Source organism: Momordica charantia (genome assembly GCF_013281855.1).
Source record: "Momordica charantia cultivar OHB3-1 chromosome 9 unlocalized genomic scaffold, Mcharantia_2.0 BLBB01000009.1, whole genome shotgun sequence".
In the NCBI taxonomy this organism is placed as follows: Eukaryota; Viridiplantae; Streptophyta; class Magnoliopsida; order Cucurbitales; family Cucurbitaceae; genus Momordica; species Momordica charantia.
Window position 1 is genome coordinate 25,947,734 of NW_028275167.1, and position 16,907 is coordinate 25,964,640.

The 16,907-nt window shown below is 32.5% G+C and overlaps 3 protein-coding genes, 1 long non-coding RNA gene and 2 other non-coding genes across 6 annotated transcripts; 2 read left to right on the forward strand and 4 right to left on the reverse strand.

Annotated features, from left to right (window-relative positions):
• Positions 1-210: 210 nt before the first annotated feature.
• On the reverse strand, positions 211-4,226 carry LOC111010109 (uncharacterized). Its single transcript, XM_022283431.2, has 10 exons — positions 4,057-4,226; positions 3,862-3,910; positions 3,636-3,742; positions 3,082-3,127; positions 2,030-2,164; positions 1,828-1,917; positions 1,597-1,707; positions 1,282-1,365; positions 1,107-1,171; positions 211-594 (listed from the first exon to the last, which is right to left on the reverse strand). Exons 1-10 carry the CDS (start codon positions 4,167-4,169, stop codon positions 408-410), a joined length of 987 nt encoding a protein of 328 aa, XP_022139123.1. The 5' UTR covers positions 4,170-4,226; the 3' UTR covers positions 211-407.
• Positions 474-892, forward strand: LOC148209264 (uncharacterized). Its single transcript, XR_015787214.1, has 2 exons — positions 474-615; positions 685-892. It is a non-coding gene; the product is annotated as an uncharacterized LOC148209264 (long non-coding RNA).
• A 67-nt stretch (positions 4,227-4,293) lies between the features above and the next one.
• Positions 4,294-4,366, forward strand: TRNAK-CUU (transfer RNA lysine (anticodon CUU)). The gene has a single exon. It is a non-coding gene; the product is annotated as a tRNA-Lys (tRNA).
• A 955-nt stretch (positions 4,367-5,321) lies between these two features.
• Positions 5,322-6,313, reverse strand: LOC148209265 (uncharacterized). The gene has a single exon (XM_088117523.1). It carries the CDS (start codon positions 6,138-6,140, stop codon positions 5,427-5,429), a length of 714 nt encoding a protein of 237 aa, XP_087973649.1. The 5' UTR covers positions 6,141-6,313; the 3' UTR covers positions 5,322-5,426.
• A 639-nt stretch (positions 6,314-6,952) lies between these two features.
• Positions 6,953-7,024, reverse strand: TRNAT-CGU (transfer RNA threonine (anticodon CGU)). The gene has a single exon. It is a non-coding gene; the product is annotated as a tRNA-Thr (tRNA).
• Positions 7,025-12,415: 5,391 nt separating this feature from the next.
• LOC111010027 (O-Glycosyl hydrolases family 17 protein) lies at positions 12,416-15,254 on the reverse strand. The gene is made up of 4 exons (XM_022283289.2): positions 14,720-15,254; positions 13,684-14,268; positions 12,817-13,126; positions 12,416-12,699 (listed from the first exon to the last, which is right to left on the reverse strand). The coding sequence occupies exons 1-4, from the start codon at positions 15,173-15,175 to the stop codon at positions 12,671-12,673; spliced, it is 1,380 nt and encodes a 459-aa protein (XP_022138981.2). The 5' UTR covers positions 15,176-15,254; the 3' UTR covers positions 12,416-12,670.
• Between the last annotated feature and the right edge of the window lie 1,653 nt (positions 15,255-16,907).

Consider the following 16,907-nt stretch of genomic DNA (forward strand, 5'->3'; position numbering starts at 1 on the left):
AAATCAGAATCTGAACTTTGACTATCTTTAATGGTCCTTATGAAAAAACCAATCACTTCAATCATATTCTGGCTACGACTTTCTCGTGAAAAAGTTGAAAGTTTACAACAAAAGAATTTATCTAGATTGTCGACAATATAATTTTTTTTTAACCCTTAAACTTGGCTTATAATTCTTTAGGACTTTTACATCAAAATTCATAAACTGGTGTGAAGGTAAGAAGAATAAAGCTTTAAACATCTCAATAGTTTTACACAAATAAAATGGTCAGGCTGTGGATTACCTAAGCATGCTGATAAAGATCAAGATATCACTCCTTGTAAAACTAACATTTTGAGCATGTATTTGTACCTAAATCAACTCATTCTTCTCCAAGGTTGCTGTCATTATGGGACAGCCAAAAAAGGTTATGTATCAACTCTCCACATACCAGTCCTATATCCCATAGACATGAGAGCCAGCTCCCAAAGCATGTTGGGAATGCTCAACGGATTTACCTTTGATCCAGGGATTTCGGACCAGTTCACGGATATTTCAACCATAGGAATACGAAACCGTTTGCAAAGATAAACAATCTCGACATCGAAGCACCATCTGCACAAAGCGCATAGCAGAGTTAGTTCCCTGAACAATATATGCAAATGTATAAAAAATGCACATGAGTGATTCGAATTCATCTTCTAGATGGCATCCAATGAAGTGGTACAGCAGTGAAACAAATTGAAGAAAAAAAAGGACTGCATCAAAGGGACAGAGAGACCACAGTAAATATGCGAGGGCAATGGGGAAATTAGCCTTATTTTTCTGTCAATGTCATGGTCTCTTTTGTCATTCAAAATTCGACATCACTTTTCCTTCAATAATCAAATGTACGGTAGAGATTCTGTGATAATAGAGTACTGAAGGCAGAGCGCGAAAAAAAGGCAAAATAACAAAACACAGAAAGAGAGAGATGACAAAGCACTGAAATGCTGCATGTTATCTTAATTTTACCAAGTTATCATAAATGCCGACACAGAATCAGAACAATATCAGTTGTGCAATGCTATGAGAATCTGCTTTTGAAATTGAGCAAGGACAAATAAGGTTGTACGAGATTTATCTACCTTTTCAAACGAATATTTGTGAAAAGCTTTCTTGCTGCAGATCTGGTAAACATCTTGAAACCACACTGTAAAATATATTGACTTTGAGTTAACAGGTTATTTACAGTAATATATGGTATGCAATCAAACTAGAATGTTGGTAAATGATTTACGTCATTTGGAAAGCACAAATCACCTGGGTATCACGAATTCCCGGACCGGCAGTTAAGAGAACCACAAGATGAAAACCCTTCATCAAGAAATTACGATACAACTTCCTCTGAAAAATACGTGAAATGGTTCGGATTAAGGCTAAACAATCCTTTTCAAATTCAAAATAATAACATCATATATATATATATATATATATATATATATATATATATATATATATGCGCGTGTTTGTTAGAATGTCCACATCTATTATATTAATGAAAAACCATATGAATGAAAGAAAAATATACAGCGGGCAATAATAATAACAATTATTTGGTGTAAAAAAATACTTAACTGTAGCCAGAGCCTTTTCCTCCAGATGAGCACGAGAACCAAAAGCAGCAACAGGAATATCAGAAATTCTAAAACTAGAACCATTAGACTCCTTTTTGGCAAATGCATGGATCTGGAAGGCCATAAAGTAGTCCTCAGTAGCTATATTGAAAATTTAATGCGCCCAAGGCAAAACTATAAGAATAACAGTTCAATCAAAACATCACCAGTTTACATGAATAATAAAGATAACCTGATTTTCAAGTTTTTCTAGGTCGTTCACTTTGGTTGCTCCATCAGCATCCAGCATTAAAAGTAATTCACCACGTGAATGCAACATCCCCTGTTTAACAATGCTTCCAGGGAGACTAGAGATTTCAATGCATTGTTGCCATATGAGAATGTAACATCAGAAACAGATAACAAATAAAATAACCTATTTAGAATGGACTCACTTTTCTGATAGCTTCTCCCTTTCCATGATTTCTTCCAAGAAGGATAACCCTCACATTGTCTACTGAGAACTTCTTGGAAAAGTCTGAACCTACTCTTTTTGTCCCATCTCTGCTTCCATCATCAACAATTACCACCTGATCAAGTTTTCATCAAATTCAAAAATTTAGAATTAGAGAATCAATAAAATGTATGCTATGTTCTGAAATGATTGTCATTGGGTTAGAAAGAACATGATACGTCCCAGTGTTCTTCTATGGGAGGAGGAAGATACCAGCTAAACTAGTTGAATGAGTTCAATTTTTGGTGGAAAAAATGGATCCACAATTCCACAGTCAGCTAGGTATTGAGCTGGATAGTTAAATAATGAGGAGGGAGTGAGAGGATATAATTAGCTTTTGGAATTGGGTGAGGTCATGTTAACTGAACGAATAAGAGATAGGAGTGAAGAAAGAATCAGTTTGTCAAGGAAATTGGATAGGGAGAGTTCGGGGTTTCTTGTATACCATCTGCTACAAATTTAGCACTTGCCTTCTTAATGGGAAATCTATAGAAAGTTCTGTCAGAACAATGAGAAACTTCATCAACAGAATAATACATACTAAGAAATGAAACCTTAACAAATAAACAAGTTAAATGTATTCTCCAAGACTAAACACAGCGATCTCATGATGTTTGTCCTTACTCAAGAGAGGAATTCAGGCAGGAGGGAGAACGTTAATACAACCCACGGACTATTTAATGATTTTTTCTACAACTTATCAAGAAAGACACTAGACCAAAGTTCTAAAAGAGTGAAACATTTTCGGTCTTGGAAAACAAGTTATTTCCAGTTCCAGCACAATGAATTACCTAACACTAACAGAAAGAAGAATTTAACTCCTTATGTCTCATGGCACACAGTTAGAAAAAGCTCTATTTAATGTTTTCATAAGACCAGTAAAATGTTTGAACAAGTCACAAGATTCGGATTAAAGCAATTATTGCTAACTTTTTTAAGAGGTGACTTGCACAAAGTTAAATCATTGCTGAACTTTTAAGAGATAATCAGTACCTCATATGAGAATGACTTGTCCTTTGCTGCGCGTTCCTGAAGATAACTACAAAATAAATACAACATGTTATTGTGCATAAATGTTGCCACCTTTCTTAAGCGGTTCTTCAAACAGAATACTGAGCTAGTAACCAAGTGAACCTCTCTGAAAAATTGCATTCATTATCTACTCATTAATGATATAACTAAGGTCTGAAGAAATCAAGCATGTGCTGCAGATGCATGAAGACAATATTTAGGTGCTTCCAACACCTTGTTCGTATTTTGAATAATTATTAAGCACCAATATACAGTTTGGATCTAACAATTGTGACCTATGTGTATATGACAAATGTGCAGCATCTTTCAATAAATTTGAAGTATTATCTATAGATGACACAACCACATTTTTGAAGTTTCCAACTAAAAGCAAAATAAATCGTGAGATCAAAATATGGCTTGATAAGTTAACTAGAATTGTCTTTCGCTGTGGCACAAATTAGCTAATGATATAAACAAAACCAAAAAAATGGGGGAGGGGGGCGGAATTCACTCAAACTTCCAATCCGACTTACTCAATTGTTTCTTGAAGAGCTCCAGGAAGCCTGAGCTCTTCATTATATGCAGGAATGATCAAAGATATATACTTCTCAGCCGGATCAAAGATGGAAGGACAAGAAACCTGCCATAAAACAACAGAAATCTCAACACCAGAATACCTCATTCCGGACTTCAATCACAGAACGCAATATCATCATAAAAAAATTCAATTCAATGTAATCGGAGAGGGTGGGGAAATGCCTGCGTCGACGTATTAGGATCTTCAAAGACCGCGGGAGCTTCAACGTGGCTAATGAGTTAAAATTCAATCAGATACAAAATTAGGTAATTGAAAGACGAAATATTAGATTAGTGCAAGGAAACAGGAGAAAGGCGTCAAAATTTGCGGAAGCGGAAACCAGATGAGAATAAATTAAATGGTGAAGAACTCCATACGCATGGTTAAGTCTTCTTCTGTTAGCTTGGAAGAGAAGAGCAGAGAGTAATCCAAAAGCTGCAACAAGAAGGAGATAGATCAGAACCTCCAACAAAGGCCACAGAGACGCCATTGTCGCGCTCAGAGTCTTCTCCCAAGGGCGTCGTTTGGTACCTGCCGGTGCCGTGTTCCTAAATGCAGAACTGGAAGTTTATAATAAAAAATATATTCTGAATTAAATGAGATCAGATATCAAAGCCCGTCTAGCTCAGTTGGTAGAGCGCAAGGCTCTTAACCTTGTGGTCGTGGGTTCGAACCCCACGGTGGGCGATTTTTTTTTTCCATCTTTTGGCCTCGGCTTATTTACCGTACTTGAGGAATCCATATGTATTTCTATTAAACTACTCATATTTTCAAAATATTTGAATAATATTTTTAGTTAATGAAATTGACAAATATGTTTCTTTATTATTTTTAAATAAGTAAAAATTTCTTAGGATTAATATTATGATTTTTTTTTCTTTTTATATTTTGTTGATTCTTTTCTTTTTCTCATACTTATTTACGTCTATATATTGATATCGATAAATGTATAAAAATGTAGACATAAATTTAATACCCAACTTTCTACGTCTTCCAAACACATCCTACACAAATTTAACCTTCCAATTATAAACAACACAAACTCGGTCTTCCAAACACATCCTACACAAATTTAACCTTCCAATTATAAACAACACAAACTCGATTAAGTTCGTTGTGACTATCAAATGCCAGCCAAACATTTCCTTGTATAAACTCATATCCTTGTATAAACTCATATTTATCTGTCAACCGAACAAGAGAAAAAAGAAATTTAAAAAAAGAAAGGTAAAATCCTTGATAATTTTGAACTTTTTGATTTTTAATTAATAACAAAATTATATGATCTATAGTTGGAAATAGATTTGCTGATTATTTTTTTATTCTAAAATTTATCTAAAGAATTAAAAATAAAAAATAATCCACGTGAGATTATTCCAAAATCAAAAAACAAAAACAAATTTTTACAGAAACAGAAACTGCAAGCTGCGGCACGGGTCTCAAAATTAAAGCCAATCGCTTCCCCTCTCTGACGTCTTCATCTCGTTTCCTTCAAAATTTCAAAACATAATAATATTTTAACAATCAAAAAATAAAATCCCTAAATTCTCACCCCCTTCTTTTGACGATTCCATTATTTACCCGGGAAAATCGACGGGAAAATTACAAGTAGTTTGAAAATGTTAACGTGTAACTTTCCAGGTGTAAAAATCAAATCTCTGTTGCATCATAAGGAAAAAAGTTGCAGGAATCAAATGTCAAACAAATAAATAAAGATAGAAAGAAGAGATCAATTTCGGAGAGAGATTCAGTGAGCCATGGCGACGGGCGGCGGCGTAAAGCTGCCGCCGCCGCCGCCGTAGCCGATGGTTCTCTGATTCGGTAACGCGAGCATGGCGGTGTGGTCCAAGAAATCGTGGAGAGCAATAACGGCCGTTAAAATTCTTCTCAGATCATCGACGGCGGAGAATCCGAAGCAGCCTTTTTCCCGCACCGCATAGATATAGAAAGTTAAACAGCCTTTTCTAAATTTAAACCTAGCCATCTCACAGCCGTTCAGCCCCCGAATCAGCCGCCGGTTCGCTTCGCCGAGCGGAATTTCCGCCGGCCAGAGGCGGCCGGCGGCGTCCTTCAGCGCCTCCGTCTCGAAGATGAAGAGAATCGCCTTCGATTTCTTCGTGCCGAGGCCGAGCGTGAGAGTGTGCAACGCGTGGTGCGCCAAGATCGTGAAATTCGTCGGGAGGAACGCGGCGGTTGTCGCGAACGGGAGTTCTCCTCCACCGCCCCCGTCGCCGTCGTGGTGCGGCGGCAGAGACAGGAGTTGGAGGAATTCCAGAGCCCTAGCTCGCCGGATTGTGAAGGATTTGACGACGAATTGGCCGCCGAATCGAAGGCCTTTGACGGCGGAGGAAGGCTTGAAGAAGAAATCGGAAGCCCGTAAATTGGCGGTGGCGCCGCCGGATTGATGGTGGTGGTGCTTTTGCTTCTTCTTCTTCTTCTTCTTCTTCTCTCTATCTTCCATTTTTTTTCTCTTCTTCTTTTGATTTGTCGGTGGCTTTTTGGCTATGGCGTCTTCTTTTGTTTACAATATTGCGGTCAAAACAAAACCACCTCTCTCTCTCTCTCTCTCTCTCTCTCTCTCTCTCTCTCTCTCTCTCTCTCTCTCTCTCTCTCTCTCTCTCTCTCTCTCTCTCTTCAGATAAATTATTAAAATATATATTCAGAATTCAGGGTTTGAAAAATAATAGATTATATAGTATTTCAGATTATGTCATTTCTCAGTTTTTTTTTTTAGTTTTTTTTTTAAAAGCTGTCTGTCATTTTCAATTTTGTGCTGCGTCTTTGAAATTATTAAAAAAGAAAAATAACAATATATTCATGGTTTGAAAATTAATAGATTATATTATATTTCAGATATGTCATTTTTCAGTTTTCTTTTTTAATTTTCTTGAAAGCTGTCTGTCATTTTCAATTTTAATTTTATATCATTTAGATGGATGTATACACTAAAGAAAAAAAGGAAAAAAATGGCATTTACTTGATTAGTTTAAAATATATGAAATAATTGAAAATAAATTTAGCTCCCAACGAGGATGGAACTCGCAACCTTTCGTTTACAAAACAAATGTACTATCATTATGATACGTGAGGAAATGTCTTGTAGAGTAAATTAAAAAGTTAATTGAAAGAATTAAAATATTGTTCAACTAGTTGTTGGAATTATCATCCTTACTTACATGTTGTAATTTTGTAAAGGTTAAAATTGTTTTTTTTTAAATGGAGGCATTTAATTCTATAGTTAAACCAAACATATTAATTTATTAATATAAAATTAGCTCCCAACGAGGATCGAACTCGTGACCTTTCACTTACGAAGCGAATGCACTACCACTATGCTACGGAAGCAGATGTTTTGTAAAATAAAATGTTAATTTACAAAAACAAATTAAAGTATAAATAATAACACTCTACAATTAATGTCAAAATATATGGCTTAACCAATTTGTAAATCTAAAAATTATAATTTATTTAAATGTTAAAATAAAATTATCGAATCACGATCTTGTGCTTACGAATCAAACGCACTATACTATGCTACAAAAGCAATTACCTAACAAAACAGGTTAGAAGGTGGATTGAAATAAATTTAAAATGTGACATTTTTTATCCAATAGTATAACCAGTTCAACCCACTTAATTTTCTACTTTATATAGATTAATTATTTTCTAGATGAATGTATTTAATTCATTAATTAAAATAATGAAAATTAAATCTTAAAGCTCCCGATGAGATTGAACTTACGACCTTTCAATTAGACGCACGCGATTTCTTTATAAGATATATTAAAAACTAAATTGTGAAATTTGCATATAAACGATAGGAGTCCGGATCCGATTTTTTTTTTTACAAAACCACGGTAAGAAACCGACTCACCGGTTTAAAAAAAATGGAAACCGACTAAATTCATCAACGTGGTATCGCTGACCGATCGGTGGTTGGTTTAGTCAGAAAATCGATTTTGTATTTTATTTTTAAACTAGTGGAATATTATTTGATTTAATATAATATTATGGTGTGAATCCAACCCTTATACATAATTAATTAATAAATGTTACTAATGTTTTAACTAGTATAATATCATTTTTTTTTATAATTCAACAAGAGGGGAGAGATTTAAACATGGTAAATAATAATTTATTAGAGTAGATAATATTCACCGTTGAATTATGTTCATGTGGTTATTTGGTTACAATCATGTAATTGGTTTTTCTTAATTGGATATAAAATATATAATTTTATTGTAATTAATGTTGTGGTCTACCATAATCTTGTTTCAAGTTCAATTGGTTAAGACATCAGTAGCATTTGATTATAGGTTTAAATTTTCTGAGGATTTGAAGGGTAATACTACAAAACAATCCATATTAACCTCACTTATTAACTAATAAACATAATTTAAATTAATTGTCCATTATTAATTGTCAATGTGAACTTAGTTCAGCGATAAAATATATATATATATATATATATATATATGATAAAGAGATAATGAGTTCGATTCTCCCACTCCAAAGACATTGTAAATTATTGATTTTCTAATATATTCTATGTCAATTAAATTCAATAATTTTTACAATCTTGTGGATGGATTTGCTATTATTCTTTAATTGTCTATTTTAATAAAGTAATTTTCGCCACAGTTGGTTATGCTGTAGTTTTTTTTTTCCCGGTACTTATTTTATTTATTCAGACAAAAGTCTCTCATGATTATTATTTATTAATTTATTATCATGTCTTATTGTCATTATTTAAAATGCACTTGGGAAGCAATTTGCATTTTATCGTTTCTATGACTGAAAACGAAGATCATAATTTACTTGATTTAAAATATACATCAATTATTGTATGATATCTGATTTCATGTTATTAATGAATATTTTGGAGGGAAAAACTGAGTATAGAAACATGATTGCACGAAAGAAGACATAAGAAATCATAGTGGAAAAAACAAAGTTTCCCAAAAATTTCTCTATTAAAAAAAAACTAGTTTTTCTTTTTTTATTGTTATTTATATTAACATTTTTGTATCCTAGATTTTATAATTTTATAAAGCTCCCGACGAGGATCGAACTCATGACCTTTCGAACGCACTACCACTATGCTACGGAAGCAATTGCCTTTGGAAATAAGTTAAAAATTAAATCGAAAGAAATTTACCTATGGAAAGTGTGACAAGAGAATAAGTGCCTATTTTCAAGATGATAATAATAATAAGAAAATAAAAAATGAAGTGCCTCAAAAAAATAAATAATGGGAGAGAAACTAAAAATAATGTAAATATTTACTAAAAAGTTATATATTTAATTATAATAATATATTACAAATATATCCAGAAGCCTTATCATAATTATTATATCATTTCAAATTTTTCTTTAACTAGTATTTTAATTTTTAAAGTCAGTTATATGAATGTGAGAAATGTGTAAGGGTGGAAGGAAGAAGTTAGGATTCGTAACTTAAAAAAGTATATATAAATTACACAAATTTTATAGTTTTAATCTAATTTTTTCACTTGAATACTTAGAACTAAAATATTATAGATATAAAAGTTGATTTAATTTTTCTTTTTTTATGATAATTCATGTATAAGTTTACCATATCAATCCTATCAATTATTAGTTAATCTAATATAATTTATATTTTATTAAAATTAAAATTAATTTACACATTTCTAATTTGAATTAAAAAAACATTTGAACAAACTTTTAGCATTGGCATTCAATATTCATAACATACTTTAACTAAAATTAAAATATACAAATTTAAAAGCATGCATCAAAATTTAAAATAATAAAATATTTTTAAGATTAACTATAAAATAATATAAAATTATTTAAATAAACATGTTTTCGACCAAAAATAATAATTAATTTAATAACATTTAGTAGATTTTTTTAGAATGGACAACATTAAGTTCTTTCTCAAACAAAAATGAATAAACATTAAATATTAAAAAGCTACCATAATATTTAAAATGAAATAATCGAATATGTCTATTGTCTACTTTTTATCCAAAGAGTTAGCATATATTCATAAAATCAGTAAAATTGTTAATAAATTACTTGGTTTAATTGAATATAGACAATTCAACCTCTTTGTTGAATTGTACGAGTTAGTTTCACAATTTCTTTGATAATGAAATATATGATCAATTTTTCAGAAGATGTGTTTCAAAATTTTCAATTTTTTCATCGTACATCATATATTAGATTTCAGTTTCTCGAAAAGAACAAGAATCATAACAATACTGATATAAAATATAAACTAATAAAGTGAAAAAACTAATAGAAAAATAATATTATGAAAATATTTTACTTCTTATATTCATCAATGGAACGGATTCATGCTTTATATTTATCTCTATTATTCTTCAAATTACTATAAGTTTTGATAATTCTTTTTTTTTTAATTCAAAATGACATTGACAAACTTAGAACTATATATATAGTAAAAATTGTGTGAGAAAATGAAAAGTTTATATATTTATAAAATTGAGAATGTTGAGAATGAATAAAAGTCATGTATTTAAGTATGAAAATTTTATATATTTAAAGATTTACGTCAAGTTTTATTTTTTTTTTTTTAATTTTAATAAGATATTAACTATTTAGTACTGAGTGAGGTTAGGAAGAAGCTATTTACATTGGCAGTAATTTGTAGGTATTAATGAAGGAGGTAATAATTTATTTTTCCCTAAACTATGGGCTACATGATTTTGGGCATGGGCATGGGCATGGGTCACTGTTAGTGGGTGAATTTCCATTAATTTTTTTTAATTAATAAAAGGATAGTATATATATTATAGAAAAGCCAAGGTTAAAATTGTCCGATAAAAGTTTATTCCACATACTTTTATATATATTATAGATATAATTTTAAAGCATATCGTATCCAAAGGCAATATCAAACGTGTTGCATTGCATGTGTAGGTAGTATTTTATTATTTTATAAAATTATGATGTGATTGGACAATTAATAAGAGTTATTTTGTCCCAAACTTAAACATAATTCAACTAGTCAAGATATCTATCATCGACTAAAAAATTGAAGATTCGAATTCTCATCCTCACAATTGTTAAACTAAACAAAATTGGTTTAATATAATATAATTAGGATGTGAATTCAAATATTATACCTGATTAATAAACGTTACTAACGTTTTAGCTAGTAAAGTATAATATATATATAACTAGTAGAAAGTTTAAGAGTGCAGTTTTTTACTTTTTTCACTCACGAACGAAAATTTAACGGTCTAATTTTTTCATTTATGAAAATTAGAAGATTTTGTTTTTACCATTAAAAATTTAGAAGTATAATTGTAAAAAAAAAAAAAAAAGAAAGAAAGAAAGAGAGAGAGAGAGAGAGAGAGAGAGAGAGAGAGAGAGAGAGAGAGATCATTTTTAGTTATCAAAAATTTTTATTTATTTTACACTTTATCTTCAAACTAAAGTTCAGAACAATCCCAAAAACGAAACAAAATAATATTAAAGAAAACACCGAACGGAAATATAAAACTTGATTTTCAAAAAACAAAATAAAAATTCCTCACCTCACCTTTTTTGTAAATTCTCATTATATTAATTTTTAAATTATAAACTTATTCTCTTAACTTCTTTGAATTATGTCTGATAAATCTTTACCTTTAAGCATTAAAAATATGTCTCAAAGTCCTAAATTTTGAAAAGTATCTATAGGTCAAATATTTGATACAAAATTAAAACTTTAACAACATACTCAAAACATTTTTCCTTTTAAATTAATGACTTATTAGAGATGACAATAAAAATTTAGAAGTCTATCACACATTTTTTAAAGTTTACAGACTATTAGAGTACGCAACCTTGAGAATTTATAATGAACTTATATTTGTTTACCTTGTTTAATTTATGAATATAAGAGAGACTTTTATTTTTTGTAACAGAATTTTAAAATTTCAATAGATATAAACCTAAATTCTTTAATATAGTTTGAAATTGCTCGACCAATTCAACTATATATAAATAAATATATATATATATTAAATCCCATAATTTTGATTGTTTTCTTTTTAATAAAATCTGGCGTGTGTGGCAACAAAATGAAGTTTTCTTTTTCTTTTCTTTTCTTTTTCTTCTCAAAGGGAAGTCCCTATTTCAAATATAGATGGACTTTTTTTTGGTTTTTTTTTTTTAAATTTAGAAAACAAAAATGACTGCAACTTATGGAGAGAGATTAAATAAATATCAAAATTTATTAAATTATTGTAAAATTGTTATTGCTTCTAATTTGCTAAACAGTAAATACATTTATTAAAAATACACATATTAACTATGTTATATATTGTCTCATGATTTCGCTAGCTTGTTTTAGGACAAAATTTTCTTTTTTGCTTTTCATGTTGAACATTGTTTTTTGTCATTTGTTCCTTCCCTCAAAAGCCATATTTTTACCTGTTATTAGAAAATACTTCTCTCATGACTTGTATTATTAGTATGCTATTGTCGTTCATGTTGAGCTAGAATCAAACTCATTATGAAATTTATAATTGCATTGTTTTTATAGTTATTTGTCTATATTACATAATTGAAAAAAAAAAATTGTTGATGTAAATTTTACAATAAATTTTAATTTATCGTTAGATTGTATCTCAAGTAATCAAAATGCTTCTAAAATAATACTGCAAAATTATTATAAATTAAATTAAATTAAATTAACTTCAGAATAATTAATGAAAACTCTTGCAATTACTAATCCCATTTGTTAAAATTATAGCAAGACTTTTTTCTATAAGAAATCGATTTAATTACAACAAATATTGATTTCAGAAAAAATAAATCAAATAAATATGGAAAATAAATCATTGCATATAGAGGGAAAAAAACAAGAAAATAAAATAGAAAAGGTATTTGCAGGCTCCGTTGATTTTGGCCTTTGCGTGGTCTCAGAATTTCTTCTCCTGCACCCGCACGTACGCAACCCAATCCCTCCTCCGTCTCCCTCCGCTTGATCTGTCAAGCAATATACCTACATCCGCCGTAACCTGCACAAGAAAGAGCCGCCGGTCAGCCACCGCACACGGTGGTTACTCCGTAAAATTCCGATCGAGTCAATTCAATTAAAAAATCTAATAAAAAATGAAAGAAAAAGGAACGTTTACTTGGATCGACTGTGGCTATAACGGCGGTGCTTCTGAAATCGCAGTTGAAATCGTTTCTGCCGGCGGTTTGGTAATACGAATTCATCAAATACGCCGCGTGCGATCGGACGTCGTTCGGTTGAAAACACACGCCGCCAGGTTGAACCGGCCGGCAATCGACGGTATTCAAGCTGCAAATATAGTCTATATTATTCTGCAACGCATCATTTGCAGCATCGGGTTTCGGCACACACCATTTCTTTCCCGACGACGCCACCACCGGCCTAGGCCTCGGCCTCGGCCTCCCCCGGCCGCCTCTTCGGCCACTGCGCTGCAAAACAGTAAAATCTCACCCGATTAACTAATTCGTCGATCCAAGAAATTTTTTGTGTGAAGGGAGTGATTTTGACGTAGTACGTTGAAAAATTAATTATATTTAATCTTTTTAAAAAAATCAGTAATTATATCATCACTCCAAAATATACATTTAGATACTGCATAATATTCACATAATACTTTTTTAAAATAAAATTAGGTTGTAAACACCTGGTTCAAACTAAAAACATAATCATTAAGAAAAAAATTGTAAAAACATTAGAAATTCAAAAATTAAAAATTTTGGTTTTAAAAAGTATTTAAAAAAATAAAATATTGTTGGACTAATTCAATTTCATTCGATAAATCTAAGTCAGATCTAATTTTAACCCATTAAATTAGATCGGGCAATTCCTGAATATCGAGAGAACCTTGATCAATAGGAAGAAGATCAATTAGAATAAATTTTAGTGGTTAAATTAACTCAAACTAAAGCTTCGACCTTTGCTTTTTAAGGCAGGCGGTTCAGGCGGTCCAATAATAGAAGAGATAGAAATCGAATTAGAAACGAACCCGTCGTCCATTGCGCATAATGATTGGAACATCGTAAACCGGAGTGAAATCCGGCTGGAACAAGCCCCAGTTCCGCTCGGCTTCCGGGCCCGGTTTAACATTCTCGTTGAACAGACCGAATAAGTAGGCTTCGAATCGGCGGTTCGGCATCAAAGGCGTGCCTTCGCCGGACTTGACGAGGTTGATCAAGTGGCGATTGTAGTGAGCGGCGTTATCGGGGCTGCAGATAGGGTTGCCGTCGCATCTGGTGGGCCAGCCGGTCTCGCCGACGACGATGTCCACGTCGGCGAATCCGATGGCTTTCATGGCGGAGTAGACGGCGTCCATGTTGGCGACGAACATGTTGGTGTAGGTGATGCGGGTGAACTTGTCGTAGAGGCCGGGGTTGGGGCGGAAGAGGGCGAAATTCAACTGTTTTGGAGACGACATTCCGAAGTATGGATAAGGATTCATCATGAACGGCGCCTTGGTCTCGCGTAGAAACTGAAGCAGTGGTGTGAACAGGGCTTGGGCGTCGGCCGGAAAGAACCGACCGGCGCTTGGCGGATTTGAAGTTTGTAGAATTAGAGCCTGAGGGGTAGTCACCTGGTGGAAAACCCAAAAACGTATTGTCAATTCTTATGGACATTATTTTAAAAGTTTTTTTAAATAGTTTTGTATTTCTTATATATAAGAAATAACATAATTCAAATCTAATTCAAATATGTATATTTGTACGGAAAAGTCATATTTATATTATGCTACGTTTCAAATAAAATGAAAAATTGTAACAAAGTATACATATATATCTTGTTGGGAATCTTTAAAAGTTTGGGATCAAAATGTATTGTATTCTGGTAGCATCAGAAACAAATTAAAGGAGTTTATTTAAAATCACTGAATTTTTTTTCTTCTTCCTGTTTCGAGTTCAATAAGATCTATGATGTGAATTCAAATTTCATAGGCAGACCATTAAAATATTTTTATGTTAACATTGAATTTAGTTTAGCGTTATTTACAACCGTTTATATTGAGAGGTCATACTAAAGCAAATTACCTTAATGTCCGTGATTCCGGCTTGTACAAGAGCTTGTTGAAGTGATCTCATGGCGGGAACTAGCTGGGGAACGAGATCCCTAGTAATCAGCAGGACTTCATTTCCGACGGCAATGTAATTAATGCGCGTCTGAGGGTGAAACGGCACGATATTGGCGGCGACCCATTGCTGAGCGGCGGCGGGGTCTGTGAGGCGGGGGATATCGCCGTTGCCGATGGTCACCGTCACTAGAATTCCGGTGCCGGCGAATGCGCGGAGGATGTCGGGATTCGCGTCGAAGATCTTGACGCGGTCGAATGTGGTTTGGGTTTTGATGAAGTTCGCGACCTCCGCCGGCGGCCGGAGGTTGTTGCCCAGAGTGCCGTAGTTGACGCCGATGGAGACGGTGGAGGTGGAGATGTGGAGGAGGAGGAGGAGTACTGCAGAGATGCGGCGGAGGGCTGCGGCGGCGGCCATGGCCGGACGGCAGCGGAGGAGAATTGAGGGAAGAGAGAGAGACCACTGGGAACGGATTGGAAACAGGGGAATATTTATACAGACAAAAATGACACGGAAAAAAAGCGAAAGCGTTAAGAAGGTGGTGGTGCTGACCGGCGGGTGTTGGATTTCACGAGACGGACCAATGTTATTCTGCCATGTCATCAGATCTGAGAGTGCGAAGTTGACGGCGTGTTGGTAAAAAAAGAAGTCGCGGGTGAGGATAAGATCGAAAGATGACAGCCGCTCCTTTTTTTTCCACTTCCGTCCTTCCTTCCTTCCTTGTGCTGAGCTAAATTTGGACAGTGATTTGGATGCTGTAATAAGATTAAGATTAAGATTAACCTTCCACATTTTTTTTATTACCGGAGTCCTAGTAATAAATGGGTTAAATTTAGAGATTTGCTATTTTGAGAAGATTGCATTTTTGCCCTCTAATAAATTCAAAGCGTAATTGGTGTCCCTTTTTTTTTTCTCTCTATCTAAATGTGATGTTGAAGATTTTTGGATTATTTAATTATGGGATGAAATAGTAAAATTAGATGACAACTTTAGATGATCTCGTAGAAAATAGAATATTTAGATGCTATTTCTTTTAAAGCTTAAAATTTGATTTCCATATTGTGTTGTTGAACTACAAAATTATTTAGTTCTTATATAAAATAATTTCAAAATACAACTTCATATGGTCAAAAGATAGATGAACCATGTTGTGGCTGATAACAACAAAATGATAGATAGTACATACTACGACTATTTTTCATGCAACATCAATGGATACATACAATATGTATAGGTAAATTGAAAAATAATAGCAATAGCTCATTTAAAACTTAAAAGTTTGAGAAAGTAGTGACTTTTTTCACTATAAATACAGTTTAACAAGTAAACTATTTATTGCCATTTTAAAAGTTGATAATTCGATGTTTTATCTAGTAACGATAGAACTAAAAAATGTTGTTCGTTTTAAAAATTTGTTATTTTTGCCTCTTGGATATCCTAATCATGCATTTTGTAAAATATATATTTTTTAATACAATATTTGATGGTAGAAATTGAAACTTATGATATTTTAGTCGGAGATAAATAGTTGAATATTAACAAGTTGATCTATGTTTAGATTGAACAAAGTATAATGAAAGAAATCATGATTAAATTTTTTTTAGTACAACATATTGAAGAAATAATTCGAACTCATAACCTCTTAATTTGAAGTATATGACAATTAACGTGAGCTATGTTAATTTAATTTAATTGTTAAACGTACACGAGAAATAAATTATAAATCGAAAATCAAGTATTTATTTATGGTGGTCAAATAAATCGACTGTCAAAAAAGGTTGGCAGGAGGCCGAACCAGAGTTTTACGGCGGCCCGGAACGAATAAAAGAGATCCGTGGTTTTACAGTTTTACCCCTCATTGGAGCGTGTTGGACACTTCTTCTGATACGCGTGAGTAATGGTGTAAGTGGGAACCCTTCCTTTTATTCTTTTTCCTTTTACTGTAGATACGTAGTGCACTGGCATTTCTATTTCTACTTGTAGTTTTCAATTTTACTAAAAAACTTAAATACTTTGTAGAGTTATTTTTTATTGCTTGTTTCTAAAATAATTTTATAAAAATTCTCAAAATTTTGTGTATGTATATTTTTAAAACAAGATTCTTAATAATTTGTTTCCAATGTTGAAATTATGTAATTTTATTTTTCTT

Excerpts from the sequence above, each read along its gene's own strand:
- LOC148209265 (XM_088117523.1), bottom strand. The coding sequence starts at position 6,140 with ATGGAAGATAGAGAGAAGAAGAAGAAGAAGAAGAAGAAGCAAAAGCAC.
- LOC111010027 (XM_022283289.2), bottom strand. The coding sequence starts at position 15,175 with ATGGCCGCCGCCGCAGCCCTCCGCCGCATCTCTGCAGTACTCCTCCTC. Across the intron at positions 14,269-14,719 it reads CCGGAATCACGGACATTAAG|GTGACTACCCCTCAGGCTCT; the intron begins GTAATTTGCTTT and ends GTTTTCCACCAG. Across the intron at positions 13,127-13,683 it reads TTATGCGCAATGGACGACGG|CGCAGTGGCCGAAGAGGCGG; the intron begins GTTCGTTTCTAA and ends ACTGTTTTGCAG.
- LOC111010109 (XM_022283431.2), bottom strand. The coding sequence starts at position 4,169 with ATGGCGTCTCTGTGGCCTTTGTTGGAGGTTCTGATCTATCTCCTTCTT. Across the intron at positions 3,911-4,056 it reads AGAAGAAGACTTAACCATGC|CCACGTTGAAGCTCCCGCGG; the intron begins GTATGGAGTTCT and ends TTAACTCATTAG. Across the intron at positions 3,743-3,861 it reads ATCCTAATACGTCGACGCAG|GTTTCTTGTCCTTCCATCTT; the intron begins GCATTTCCCCAC and ends GTTTTATGGCAG.